Source organism: Peromyscus leucopus, chromosome 8b, assembly GCF_004664715.2.
Source record: "Peromyscus leucopus breed LL Stock chromosome 8b, UCI_PerLeu_2.1, whole genome shotgun sequence".
Lineage (NCBI taxonomy): Eukaryota > Metazoa > Chordata > Mammalia > Rodentia > Cricetidae > Peromyscus > Peromyscus leucopus.
The window spans coordinates 70,742,189-70,757,143 of NC_051086.1; the positions used below are offsets into that span (position 1 = coordinate 70,742,189).

The 14,955-nt window shown below is 45.8% G+C and overlaps 2 protein-coding genes across 6 annotated transcripts in view; one reads left to right on the forward strand and one right to left on the reverse strand.

Annotated features, from left to right (window-relative positions):
• Trim37 (tripartite motif containing 37) overlaps positions 1-13,530 on the forward strand; it is a 137,236-nt gene extending 123,706 nt beyond the window's left edge. For 4 of the 5 annotated variants that reach the window (XM_037201538.1, XM_037201540.1, XM_037201539.1 and 1 more), the window contains one exon: positions 13,208-13,530. In XM_037201538.1, coding sequence (XP_037057433.1) covers positions 13,208-13,409 — 202 coding nt within the window. In that variant the 3' untranslated portion in view covers positions 13,410-13,530. The remainder of the gene's footprint in view (positions 1-13,207) is intronic. The other variant, XM_028878262.2, reaches the window with a different exon arrangement.
• Positions 1-14,955, reverse strand: part of Ppm1e (protein phosphatase, Mg2+/Mn2+ dependent 1E) — a 138,654-nt gene that overhangs the window by 11,077 nt on the left and 112,622 nt on the right. The window contains exons 2-3 of the mRNA XM_028878269.2: positions 11,212-11,330; positions 3,019-3,218 (exon numbers count right to left, since the gene is read on the reverse strand). Of these exons, the coding sequence (XP_028734102.1) occupies positions 3,019-3,218; positions 11,212-11,330 (319 nt within the window). The remainder of the gene's footprint in view (positions 1-3,018; positions 3,219-11,211; positions 11,331-14,955) is intronic.

The window sequence follows — 14,955 nt, forward strand, 5'->3', positions numbered from 1 at the left end:
ATCTGTGTTTACACACACAGCCCTGGAACACATCATGCCCAATTAGTGCAGGCTGGAGCGCGCGCTCTGTGAAACTTGTCTTGTACCATGGAAACCACCCACATGCATTTGCTTCAAAATCATACTTAGAGGTTGTGAGGAGGAAGAGGAAAGAAGGTATGAGGAAGAAGTGAGCAAAGACTGTTCTGGATTGAGTACTTATTCAAAATACCAGAGAATAATAGAAAATAACTGGCTTTCCAAAACATGGAGATAAAAACACACAAGTTCTGCCTCTCTCCACACTGGTCCTGGTCACCCTGAGTTCCTTCTATAAACAGCGGAGTCTGCAAACTCGTTAACCAACCAAGTGCCCCGTGTGGCTGGCGACTTTGCTTCAGCTCGGCCAAAGCTTCAGTGTCCCATCTCCTGAAGGGCAGCTGCCAGCGTCGGCCCCGGCCTTCTGCTGTGTCTTGACGTCCTTCTCCAGTGCTACATGGTTGGCTCTCTTCATTTTCAGCTCAATGTTTAAATCTCAGATCTGTTGGTGATCTGTGAGTCACTCAAGTGTTACTGGTTACTCAGTTCCCTTTAGGCAGCCCTAACTGATGACTTCAGTTGTGAGTCTTCACATTCTCTTTTCTTGGGAGTCTGGGTTTTGTCATCGACTCCTGAACAGATCTTTTCTTTGGGGGATGTTTTTGTTTGCTTGCTTGCTTGCTTTAGGTTTTTGGGGTTTTTTTTCTTTTAATTTTTTATTTTTTGCAACAGTGTCATGTAGCCCAGGTTGGATTCAGATGTGCTGAGGGGATGCCTCATTCTCCTGTCCTGCCTTCACACCCTTGTCAGACAGAGATAGAACACAGGTATCTCCGTGCTTTGAAACTGTCTCTAACAAAAGCACTGCATATAGACGTCCTGAGAATAACGGTAACTCTCAGAAATGGTGAAGTCCATATCTGTAACAGGCACTACTTCTAATATGTCTTGCATTTCAAGCAAAACAATCTATAGTGCCATTGAAGGTTGACTAAACAGAATTGTCTAGAAATAATCCTGACACTTAGAATTTATATGTGGACTAAAGTAATACATGGTTTCAAACAACTCAGTATAACATCAGGGAAAACAGCAGCCAGGTGGAGTCTTTGGAAAAGTAAGTATGAAGTCCGGGTCATGTTAGTCATGGACTCTCCGCATGTGTGATGTTCTAGGTTTGACTGCCAGCCCTGCACAGACTTTCTTTTAAAACAATGTAGATTCTTAAAGGAAAAAAATATAATAATGATAATTTATTAAAATAATAAAAATAAAGAAGAAAATAAATACCACTGTAACCCCACTATCATAGATAACCCTCTATATATTTGTGGCTTGGTTTTGTTTTGGTAATAGTGTTAATTAGGACTCTGGGTATGTGAGACAATTTTTTATTTTTTTTTTTCGGGACAGGGTTTCTCTTTGTAGCTTTGGTGCTTTTCCTGGAACTCGCTCTGTCAAACTCACAGAGATCTGCCTGGCTCTGTCTCCCGCTTGCTGGGATTAAAGACTTGTGCTACCACCGCCCAGCGACAGACATTTTGTGTGTGTGTGTGTGTGTGTGTGTGTGTGTGTGTGTGTGTGTGTGTGTGTGTGCATGCTTTGGTTTCTGACACAGGGTCTTGCCTTGTAGCCATTCTCCTGTCTTAGCCTCTAAAGTACCGGACTACAGGTGTATACCACCACACCTGGCTCTGTATTTCTAAAGTAAGGTCCATACTATATATGAAATGAAATGTCCCGCTTTATGTCATTAGCCTTTCTGCATGTCACGAAGTATTACTCAGACATTATCTTGAATAGATTATGAGACACATTTCCTTTAATGATTTTTAGATCATTTCTGATGTTTTTAGTAATGTTGAAACACTTGTATCAAACCCATATTTATGACTTTGCTGTATTTCTGTTGAGATGAATTTTAAATGAAATGAAGTTATCAGATGAAAAGGTATGAGAATTTGCAAAGTTCTAAACAAACATAGCTTAATAGCCTTCGGTACCTGCTTTAGTGCATCAGGGTGAGTCTTTCTTAGGCTTCTGACTAGTTTTCACATTTGGAGACAAAAGGAAAACCAACCAGGTCACCATCCTGCATACCCTTCAAGTAGCTGTAGTTTTATGGGGACTATTTAGGTGGTGGCCTTTGGGTTACATTTGTCCCGTCACAGCACTGGGAACAAGGAGAGCGGCTGCTGTCTGTCTCAGCCCCGACTGCCAGCCTGTCGCCACTGCTTTTTAGCCCTTGACAGTCGGCTGAAGTTTAAAGTTTGCTGCTAAGTGAAGGAAATAGTATGCTGGGTATAAATTACTACACTGCAGTTTTCAAGTTATGGACTTAAAAGAGGAAAGAAAAGGTGAGTGACGGGCAGAGCTAACAATCCCACCTTTGTTTGCATTAGCATAATGCATTTAATAGAGAAGGAGAAGATAGCAAGAAACTGGTTATTAAGCTGACAAGGCTCATATGGATCTCATCTGTCAGTCACAGAGATTTGTGGAATGCAATTCCAACTACTTCCTATCTCAGAGACCCAGATTTTAAAAAGAAAATCACATGAAATCAAAGTGTCTCAGCCTTAAATTTATTCTTTTATGTTGTGTTTTTTGTTGCTTCAACAACATGGTATTCTAAGAATTTACTAAGTCACTTGACTTCACTACAGAAATATTCTCCTTTTCAAAAAGCGTTATTTCGATATAATGGTTTTCTTTGGTTGGTAATAAAATAGCCCTAGAAGCTTCCAAAGAAACTGGTAACTTCCCTTGCTTTCCTGGATAGGAACTGGCTGTCCAGAAGAGATTTTTACTCTCCCAATTTTGAACCATGTGAACCTATTAAAAATAACAATGTTCCCAATTTGGAATGATTTCAACTTATTCAAAATAACACAACAGTTCTGTTTTCTAATGCAGTCAGCCTTCCTCCAGCCTATGAGTGACAGGACACCAGTCCTTTGCTGGAGGACCATGTCCCACCCACTCTCGAATGCCCTTTACCTCTAGGTTGAAGAGCATATTAAAGTCAGGGATGCAGACGTGTTTGTCCTCCATTTTCCTTCGCATGTTTTTGATGGCATGGATTGACGTTTCATAATAAATCTGAGGCCTCCTGCGCAGAGGGAAGTCCTTCACCCAGCTGCAGCAAATCTCGTGCAGTTTGCTGAAGACAGAGCGGGCCAGTTTCACTGTCTCGATCTCTGTGAAGGAAACAGACTCCTAATGAAGAGCCATGTGACATGCTTTCCACTCCCTGCTTGGGAAGGACAGAGGTAGTCCCCCTGGTCACGTGCTCCTCAACTCAAGGGAGAGGAGCACTGCTTCTGTGTCACCTGCCGCCAAGATCACCCTCTGTGGCCGGAGAAGACCCCAGTCAGACCAGGCTTGCTCACAGCGACATCTCCAGCTCTCTGCCCTCTAGGCCAGAGCACCCTTCCCTGTGGATGGCTGCTATGGTTATCACTTGGAGTCAAGCCTTCTAGGCTCAGAAGGAAGACTGGAACCGGAAAGGCACATGAAAACAGCCGGCAGACTGCTGTCTCTCTCTCTCTCTCTCTCTCTCTCTCTCTCTCTCTCTCTCTCTCTCACTCACTCTCACTCACTCACTCACTCACTCACTTCCTTTTCCTGATCGCTTAGATTTTCTCTCTACTATAGCCAAGGGACCATCATTGGGAACTGAGTTATATATTTTCTTTGAAATATTTATTATTCAAGTTTTTAGGCAGTAGTTTAGCCAATAGGGTAACTAATATGTTAAAAGTTTATTTGGGGGAACAACCTGAATTCTATCTGTGTGTATATAGAAGTCTTTGCCTAAGTGTACTACTTTGGTTTTTTAAAATATTATTATTATTAGGGTCTCATTATGTAGCATTGGCTGTCCTGGATCTCACTCTGTAGACCAGGCTGGCCTGGAACTCACAGAGATGGTCTGCCTCTACCTCCAGAGTCCTGGGATTAAAGTCGTGCGCCACCATGACAGGCTTTATTTTAATTTAATTTATTTATTTAGTCCGAGTCCTGCTGTGTAGCTCAAACTGGCCTTGGCCTTGAATTTGACAGGCAGGTTACCATCTATTCAAGCTGTTGTCCACTCAGTCTGTAGCTACGCAACCAAGAGATCAGGTTTTCAGTACTTTAGATGTTCCTTCTGTATCTCAGGTTGAAAAAATGCTCCAGAAAGTTGCTTTACTAAGCCAGACACAGCTTGGCAGCCTGAGGAAGTGTGTGGTAGACGGGCAATGGCTCCAGCTGCTTCCTCTAGCCTAGAACAGAAATCCCAAAGAGAGACTGTGTGTTCCCGCAGCATAGAAGGAACTCGGGGGGACTCCATTTCCTTATTTCCAGCCATGCTTTAGCCTTGAGTCTGACTCCGTTTCTCCTCTCATGCAGAATTCTTATAGCATTTCCCTTTGTTTTGTAGGGTTGGGGACAGAACTCAGGGCCATACATGCCAGGAGCACTGTGCACACAGTGCATCTTTTTGAGACAGAATCCTCCTATAGAGCCCAGGCTAGCCTCAAACTTAGGATCCTCCTGCTGTAGACTCCCAAGCGCTGGAGTTAGCTTTCCAAGTTGCAGATTGCCACATCCAGCACAGACTCCCCACCCTTTTTCTGCATGGGGTCTCCCTCTGTTCCCAGGCTGACCTGGTCTCACTCATTTGCCCCCTGAGCGCTGGGATCCTCCAGCTCCACTTTTTTAGTGATTATCTTCAGAGAGCTAGTCTCAAAGATTTGATTCTGTTTTTCTTTATTATTAATATACAGCAGTCGTGGTTGAAGGCTTTGAGCCCTTGAACATTTTTCTGTTTGTTTGCTTGTTTGTTCTGGGACAGGCTCGCTAGCACAGCCCGCTTCCAGGCTCTCCGGTGCTCTAATTTATGGGCAGGCATCACTGTACCCAGCATCCCCTTCCCAATTGTACATTATTGAAAAACAAGGATATATTTGAAAGAGAAATGAAGTTCAAAGAGCAAATATTCCCTGAGGAGTTATATACAAGAAATGAACAAGCCAACAAACAGCCAAATATTTCTTTTGCTTTACGCAACTCCAAATGTTTGCTTTTTTTGTTTGTTTGGGTTTTTTTGAGACAGGGTTTCTCTGTGTAGCCCTGGCTGTCCTGGAACTCACTCTGTAGACCAGGCTGGCCCTGAACTTTTGAACTTAATAGAGATCCACCTGGAAACTTCAAGGGGATCGGGACTGGGGGAAATTACTGACGTGTTCTCAGAATCCCCGCTGATAATATAAAGTGTTGATTATCCTTTGGTTAGTATGCTACTGTCACATACACCCACACTGTTCAATATGGGAGCTAATGAAACGTAAATGTCGGGCTGGAGAGATGGCTCCATGGCTAAGAGCACTGGCTGCTCTTCCAGAGGAGCCGAATTCAGTTACAGAGGCTTCAGCGCTCTCCAGCCTCTGGGCAGCAGACACAAACAAGCATGACATTCATATGTAAAATAAAAGATAAAAGATAGGTCAGCAGTTAAGAAATACTGCTCTCGGAGAGGATCCAGGTTTGGGTCCCAGCACCCACACGTCGGCTCACAACCATCTGAAACTCCAGTTCCAAAGGTTCCAATACCCTCTTCTGGTCTCTGAGGGTACCAGGCACAAATGGCGTTCATGTGCATGCAAAACACTCATACACATAAAATAATAAATGTTTTTAAAGTGTAAAATTGTTTGTCTTTCAAAGGTTGGATGACTGGGTATGGCCCATGCAGCCCCTCTTGTCCAGAGCTTATATAGCCCAAGCTGGCCTGGAACTCCCTATGTAGACCAGGCTGGGCTCAGATTTGGGCTGATCCTCTTACCTCTGCTTCCTAAGTGCTGGGATTCCAGGGCTGTGGCACCGTACCCAGCTTCTCTAAGGCCGAATAGCCAATAGTCTGTCCCTGTCTCCCCGGAACTTGCTCCCTGTGGTCGTATTTCACTTTGTTCACACCAGCTATTGTAACTTATCTTTTCTCTCTCTCTCCCTTTTTTAAAAAAGATTTATTTATTTATTATATATACAGCATGTATGCCTGCAGGCCAGAAGAGGGCACTAGACCTCATTACAGATGGTTGTGAGCCACCATGTAGTTGCTGGGAATTGAACTCAGGACCTTTGGAAGAGCAGTCAGTGCTCTTAACCTCTGAGCCATCTCTCCAGCCCGTAACTTATTTTTTAAGATTTATTTTTAATTATGTATCTGGGTTGGGGTTATATGCATGTAAGCACTGAGACCAGAGTTCTTAGATCCCCAGAGCTGGAGTTAGAGATATCTGTGAGCCCCCTGATATGGGTGCTGTGGGTTGAATTCAAGTTGTCTGCAAAAGCAGTACACACTTAACCACTAAACCATCTCTCCAGCCCTATCATAACTCTTGAACCACGTTTTGTATCAATAGACAGTACTGATGGCATTTATTGGATATTCCATGTCTCTAGAATATTTCACAAAGGTAAATTTTATTGAAGCAGATAGACTATTGTAATTGTCTTGAAAAAGCATGGTACCACACCTAGCATACAGCAGAGGCTCAGTTAGATGAATCACTAACGCTTAGCACATCCACATAGTCCTTGTCTGTCTGTCCTTCATTGGTGTCCTCCTGTTCTTCCACAGTGAGAAATTACTTTGACCATAAAGTATACTGTAGTATCAGAAGGCTAGTCTTCCTTTCTGTTACTGTTAATTTTATTAATTTTTATTTTATTTTTGTGGTGTGTTGCATGTATACATACATGTCCGTGTGTAGTGTGGGGGTCAGAGGTCAATGTCAAGAATCTTCTGTTGTGTGCCACCTTACTGTTTGAGACAGGTCTCTCTGGATCTGGAGCTTACAGAGGGCCAGTGAGCTCCAGGAGTTCCCTGTCTCCACTTGCCCAAGGTAGACTTACAGAGGCAGGCCATGCCGAGCTTTTACAGAGTTGAGGTTCTGAACTCAGGTCCTCAGGCTTGCATGTTCCTGAATGGGCCACCTTCCCAGCCCTTTACCATTAATTTTGAAAGATGTAATTTAGCCAGGCATGGAGGCCCAAGACTATAATCTACCACTAAAGAGGTAGAATAAGGAGGATCAGGACCAAGGCCAGCCTCTACCACAGAGTAAGTTTGGGGGCAGCCTGAGCTAAATGAAATCCTGTCTCAAAAAGCAAAAAAAAAACAAAAATAAAAAACCAAACATTTTTTAAGGGGCTGGAAGAATGGCTCAGTGGTTAGGAGCACTGGCTGCTCTTCCAGGGGACCCAGGTTCAATTCCCAGCACCCATAGGCAGCTCACAACCATCTCTACTCCATTTCTAGGGGATCTAATGCCTTCTTCTGGCCTCCATGGGTACTGTAAGCACATGGTGTACAGAAGTACATGCAGACAAAATACTAATATACATGAAACTAAAAAAATATTTTGCAATGAAAGAGATACCATGATAGAGAGAGACTTCATGGGTATAGAGAAAACCCTGTAATAGGGAAGTTGCCAGGAATCCCCAAGGATGACCCCAGCCTGGGCCACTAGCAATAGTGGAGACAGTGCCTGAACTGAGCTGGCTTGCCCCAGAGATCAGACCGGGAATACCCTAACTGTCATCACAGAACTTTTCTCCAATGACTGATGGAAGCAGATGCAGAGATCCACAGCTAGTCACTAGACAGAGCTCCAGGAGTCCAAAGAGAGAGAAGAGGGATTCTATGAGCAAGTGCATCAGGATCATGTTGGGGAAACATGCAGGGACAACCAGACCAAACTGGAGGGAACTCATGAAAGTTGGATCAATGGCTGTGGAGCCTCCATGGGACTGGACTAGGCCCTTTGCATGATTAGTGCCTTGTTCATCATCATCAGAGAAGTATCCTCCTGCTGTAGATGGGAACAAAAAAGAGACCCACAACCAGACATCATGCAGAGAAAGAGAACTTGGAATACTTAGCCCTTAATGGGATATCTGCATCAAATCCCTCCCCTCAAACTCATGAACTTAAGATCAACAGCTGTGGAGCCTCCATGGGACTGGACTAGGCCCTCTGCATAAGCAAGACAGTTGTGTAGCTTGATCTGCTCAAGGGGCCCCTGGCAGTGGGATCAGCATCCATCTGTGGTGCATGAGCTGGCTTTTTGGAGCCCACTACCTATGGTGGGACACCTCTCACAGTCTTGAGGCAGGGGGAGGGGCTTGAACCTGCCTCTACTGAATGTACCAGGCTCTGCTGACTCCCCATGGGAGGCTTCACCTTCTTGTAGGAGGGAATGGGGGGTGGGTTGGGGGGGTGAAGGAACAGAAGGAGGGAAGAGGAGGATCTGTGATTGGTATTAAAATGAATAAAAATTTTCTTTAAAAAAAAGAAAAATAAAAGAATTTTTTGAAAATTAAATTAAATTAAATTAAAACCCAGAAGAGGTTTTAAAAGGCCCTTCAGTGGGGACCTCACTGCGCATGCTATAGGCTCTACCCAGTATGCTTCCCCGCACTGTAATGTGTGGGCCAACAGTATCCCAGCAGAGTTCTCAAGGGTTGAACGACCCTTTCACGGGGTCACCTGAGACCACTGGAAAACAGATTCCTATGGTTCATAACGGTAGCAGAGTTAACAGTCATGAAGTAGCAATGAAATCATTTTATGGTTGGGGGTCACCCCAAAATGAGGAACTGTACTAAAGGGCCACAGCATTAGGAAGGTTGAGAACCACTGCTTTAGACCCTTATGCAGTTCACACAGTGATTTGTGCTAACCGGATAAGGGATTTGCTGATAGTTGAGAATCTCAACAGCATGGAGACATTTCTCTGTAGACCAGGCTGGCCTCGAACTTACAGAGATCTACCTGGCTCTGCCTCCCGAGTGCTGGGATTAAAGGCATGTACCACCACTGCCCAGCCACATGGAGACATTTCTAAGTGATCACCTAGAAAACAATTCAAACAGTGTGACCAGTGACATCATTTAAAAAAAAATCCTTCCGTGGGACTTTTGTCACCTGTGGGGCGCTGACAGTTCTCCAGAGCCAGCACGGGGAGCAGCACTGTGGTCCTGAGAGTCTCCGGAGTGCCACAGAACACTAGGATATAAATAATAGCCACTTGAGGTGGAGAAATAAAACAAAATAAGGGGCGTGAAAAAGTGAAAACCATCCAAGTAGCAGTCCGCCTCCTCACAGCTGTAAATGACTCGTCAGTCGCTAATGTCACTGTGCCGAGCTGGGGCTGAGTCACCCCTCCCCCCTGCACGGAGGCAGGCTGCAGCTCTCCTCCCTTCATTACAAGGGTTTCACTTCCTGCATCAGCATCAGAGGAAGGACTGCGCTTTGTAGAAGGAATTCTATTCAGTGTGGCTCCGGGACAGCTTGGTTCCAGGTGAATCAGTTATTCTCAGGGGGGAAAAAAAAAAAAAGCAAGGCGCAGTTCCCTCCTTGACAGTTTTCTGTCACAGTCGAGAGAGAGACAGGAAGGAGGGGATGCCGCACAGTCTCTGGACTGCCTTTCTATTTATAGCAAACGCTTTGTTCCCGATGTACCATGTTGATGGGCAAATGCTTTGAGTAGAACAGATGGGCTGGGCAGGTAACACACGCTGTGAGGGATCCCAGCACTCAGGAGACTACAGCAGGAGACTGAAGCAGGGTCGTGAGTTGAAGGCCAGCCTAAGGTGCACAGTGGAGACCTTATCTCAAAGCTAATAAATACCAATAAAATATTACCCTTAATATTTTGGAGTAGTTGCTGGGCGGTGGTGGCACACGCCTTTAATCCCAGCACTCGGGAGGCAGAGGCAGGCGGATCTCTGTGAGTTCGAGGCCAGCCTGGTCTACAGAACGAGATCCAGGAAAGGTGCAAAGCTACACAGAGAAACCCTGTTTCGAAAAACCAAAAAAAAAAAAAAAAAAAAAAAAAAAATTGGAGTAGTGAGCTAGGGATGTTACAATGTTGGTAGAAAACATACTTAACCATTTAAGATACCTCAGGTTACATCCCCTGCACCAAAACCAGAAGTGCATGGTGGGGTGGTCATGCTCTGATTTTATTTATTTATTTATTTATTTATTTATTTATTTATTTTTTTTTTTTTTTTTTTTTTTTTGGTTTTTCGAGACAGGGTTTCTCTGTGTAGCTTTGCGCCTTTCCTGGGACTCACTTGGTAGCCCAGGCTGGCCTCGAACTCACAGAGATCCGCCTGGCTCTGCCTCCCGAGTGCTGGGATTAAAGGCGTGCGCCACCACCGCCCGGCCATGCTCTGATTTTATAAAAACAGTTTTTTAACTGCTTTCAAGTATGTGTAAGCCCAGCCCACTAACTGGAGCTGGCCGGTGTGGCAGCACATGCCTGTAACCCAGCTGCTCGGGGTGCTGAGGGTGGAGAATAGCCTGGGCAGTTCAGCAAGACCCTTTCAAAACTGCGTGCATGCGTGCCTGCATGTGTGTATGTGTGTGTGTGACTCAGTAGAGCATCATGTCCAAGGCCTCGGGCTCAATTCTGCTGGTGCCAGGGGTGAGTGTGGGTGTGAATGTTGAGCTATCAGCAAAGATACACAATAATCAATGCAGACAAATAACATTATGTATCTGTCAGAGCTCCATGTTTTAGTAGATACAAAGCTTCACAAGACTGATGAGTTTTGTTATAACTATTTAAAACTTTCGTATGCTTTTACCTGTATTCAAGATAAGCTAAACCTCTTAGAATAGATAGGTGCATTGGGGTGATGCAGCCCTGGTTAAACAAGACATTTTAAACAGCTTTTCCTCAAACTCTGGTTTTCTCATCCTCTTACTTTATTGTGCATCAAACTTTTTTTAAAATTAAGACAAGGTCCTTGCCTGAGCCGGTCTAGAACACCTAAACTCAAGTGACCTTCCCACCCGGGCCTCCTAAGTATCTGGAGCTACAGGTCCATGCTACTGAGCCAACTTTTTTGGTGTGTGCTCTTATTTCTCGAGTCTACCCTCTATCTAGACATCAATGTCAATTTCTTGTTCCCAGTACTTTCCATGTCCTACTTTACTTAGATATGTACTTGGGTTTTTTTTCCTTCTTGCCTCTTTTTATTGATTTTTAAGAAACAACTCCTGGCTAACACTGTGTAGTCACCAGTGGGTGTATGCGATTGAATTTAACATGCCCCAGATATTTCCTGTAGGGCACTACCCACGAGACAGTGTAGTGAGTTAAACAAGTAATGGAGAAAGGTGCTTACCCACAGTCCCTTCTGTGCCATCCGTCTCCTTCGGGATATAGTGAGCAGAAAGGTCACTCTGGAGGACTTCATCTGAGGTGGCCCTGGCTAAGGCAGCAGCCAGAAAGGAAGGGCAGTTACTGGAAGAGAACACAGGGCTACCCTCAGTAAGAACTCAGAAGGGATGCTTTAACATGCCACCACACGTGCTGCGGTGTTTTGTCCCAGAATCGTCCCGTCACATCCAGTAAATGACTGCGGGCATGTTATCTGACAGACCCCCTGCTAGGCATTGGATAGGTAGTGGTGGACATCACAGGTAGTCCTGAAGAAGTCACCATCCGGCTAGGTAGACAGGGAGTGAGCAAGTCAACTGGAAAGAGAGAAGGTTTGTGAAAGGAACAGTGAGGTGACCCTGTCTATAGTGGTACCTCCCTAGACTGGGTGGCCAGCCATGCCAAAGACTGAGTTATGAGTCAGTGGAAAGGCGGGATGAAATACTTCAGACTAGCGTGTGCACAGGCTATAAGAGCGTGGGAGAAGTCACAGAAAACTTTGAGCAGGGAAGTACCACCATGAGATATGAACTAAAATATTCCCTCGATTTGCTGTGCCAAAGGAAATCAGAATGTAGCAAGAAAGAAAGATGGTAAGTAAGTACATTGTGAAAATCCATGGGAGAGAGGAGGAGGAAGTAGGGGACCAGGAGTAAGCATGAGAAGCGGGAGGGGGGACAGGAGGAGGGACAGAGGAGGAAGAGGGGGAGGAGGGACAGAGGAGGAAGAGGGGGAGGAGGGACAGAGGAGGAAGAGCAGGAGGAGGGACAGAGGAGGAAGAGCAGGAGGAGGGACAGAGGAGGAGGAGGGGCAGGAGGAGGGACAGAGGAGGAAGAGCAGGAGGAGGGACAGAGGAGGAGGAGCAGGAGGAGGGACAGAGGAGGAGGAGGAGCAGGAGGAGGGACAGAGGAGGAGGAGGAGCAGGAGGAGGGACAGAGGAGGAGGAGGAGCAGGAGGAGGGACAGAGGAGGAGGAGGGGCAGGAGGAGGGACAGAGGAGGAGGAGGAGCAGGAGGAGGGACAGAGGAGGAAGAGCAGGAGGAGGGACAGAGGAGGAAGAGCAGGAGGAGGGGGAGGAAGGACAGAGGAGGAGGGGCAGGAGGAGGGACAGAGGAAGAAGAGCAGGAGGAGGGACAGAGGAGGAGAAGGGTATATTTTGGAGAACTTTCTGACAGTTGTGTCGAGGTGAGTGAATGGCTGGAGGACTGGGAGGGAGTCCCTGAGTCTGTGTGAGCAGCTCCGTGGAGGACAGGAGCCAGGACAAGAGGTTTGAGGATGTGAGTTAATGTAGAAAACAAGAGTTAAGCTGGAAACAGTGACGAGACAGTTCATAAAGCTATGCAGTGATTAACTGGATTTTCAGAGAGGTGCTCAGATGTTAGGAAGTCAGGAATCACAAACATACAGATGTTCTTTAGAGCTGTAATCACAGAGGGAGAATCGAGACAACGGCTTTCTCCTTTGGAGCGGGAAGGCTGCTCTGTGCCGTTTTATATGCTGTGGAAAGTGGGGCAGGAGTGTTTGCCTTGTTGGTGCCAAAGTTTCCAGGTTAAGTGCAATTGTAGACGAGGCACTGTATCATGGCATCTCACTAGCACATAGAGAGGTCTTGACTTTCAAGCCTGAGCCTGACGCCATTGTGAATGAGTTTTGGGGAGACACTGGGGAGGAGGAGGAGGAGGGGAGTGTGGCCTGTGTGCATGTGGTGAACTGTGATCAGAAGGCTGTGGCAGACTGTTTCTGTGTAGCAGGCCACAGCGGTGTTTCTCATCCCACATTTTGTATTTGCATGCGTGGCTCTAACTCGGGGCCTCGGGCATGCTATTCAAGTGCTTTGCCTTGGAGTCCTAGCTGCTGGCCCCACGCTATTTTAGAACCTTGTCATTTCACATAAAGTTTGTTACTCTTCCCTTACATGTGCCAAGACTTGGGGACGATTTTTCTTTTTTCTTTCTCTTTTAGGGCAAAAGTAGGCTCTTTGGCTCTCCTGGCTCCTTGCTTTCTTCCTCTCTCTCCTAGATTGCTCGTTCTTGGAACACAGAAGCCATACTGTGAGGAAGCCCAAACCAGCCAACTTGGAGAAACGGCATGTACAGGGTCACACGGATATGAACTGAGGCCCCTGCCCACAGCTAGCAGCCATCATCAGCTACCTGACGTGTAAGTGCACAGAGCTCCAGCCTGAGGCTTCAGATGTCATAGAACAGAGATGGGAACTCCACTGTGCCCATCTGAAATCCTGAGCAAAAGAAACTATAGTATAATAAATGACTTTATTATGCCACTGAGTTTTGTCATAATTTGTTAGATAACCACTGTTACTGAAAACTCAGTATTTTTAAAGCTTGCTAGAAGATAGGAACCTATAGAGACTAAAAAGAGCCAGGCGTGGTAGCGAATAATCCCAGTACTCCAGAGGCAGAGGCAGGCGGTCTGTGAGTCAGTCCAGCCTGACCTACAGAGGGAGTTCCAGGCCAGCCAGGGCTACACAGTGAGACCCTGTCTCAAAACAAGTAACAACCCCCGCCCTCCCCCACCCCCAAAGAAGGTTGAAAAGATAGAGGAACTTAAGAGGAGAGTCGAGGGAGTTGATAGATTGTAGGAGGGAAAAGCTGTCAGGGGGTCAAATGGGGAAGAAAAAGGAATCCTTAACTAATAGCAGGTAAGCAAAGTCTTCAGTGACGGGTGCCAAGATGACTTAATGGGAGGGAAACCATCTGAAAAAATGGTACGGGGAAAAATTAAGTTTGATCCTCATATATAAAAACACCAATTCAAAATGCATTGCGTAGGGGCAGGTAGAATGCTTGCCTAGTGTGCACAGACCCTGAGTTCAATCCCTAGCTGCTCCTCTCTCCCCTAGAAAAGAAGAGAAGAGCGACAGAAAGCATTAGTGTGCCATCGGACCCCAGAGCTCTGTATATTGCTGAGTGGGTACAGAATGATACGGCTGCTTTGGCAGCACCCTGAAATTCAATATAAAGTTGTTACTATGGCTCGGCAATTCTTATCCTAGGTATATGCCTTAGAAATGAAAGCACACATCCACACAAAGGCTTGTATGTGGATGTGCATCACAGCAAAAATAAAATGCAGCAGATACAGAGAGCAATACCTTTTTAATATCCTTTTATGAGTAGGGGTGCTTTGCCAGCATGTATATCTGTACCATGTGTGTGCCTGGTACAGTAGAGGTCAGAAGAGGGCATCAGATCCCCTGGAACTGGAGTTGCAGATGGTTGTGAGCTGCCCTATGGGAGCTGGGAATCACACCCAGGCGCTCTTAGGCTGCCAAGTCATCTCTCCAGAACCTCTGAGTGGGAATATCTTTTAACCATTAAAAGGAGCAAAGCACTTATACACACAACAGTGTAGATGAACCTTGAAAATATGGTAGTCGAAGGCCGTACTACAGACCACATATTAGAGAAATGTAGTCATATGAAAAGCCTATATTAAGTAAATCTGTGGAAACAGAAGTGGTACTTCCAGGATGAAGTTCAGTCTATACATGGAAATCCCAGCCTTTGACAGGATGAAGATGCCTAGGATGGACAAAGAGGAAGGAACCGGGCGGTGGTGCACATCTCTAATCCCAGCACTCGGGAGGCAGAGGCAAGCAGATCTCTGAGTTCAAGGCCAGCCTGGTCTCCAGAGTGGGACAGCCAAGGTTACACAGAGAAACCCTGTCTCAAGAAGTGGGGGGGGGG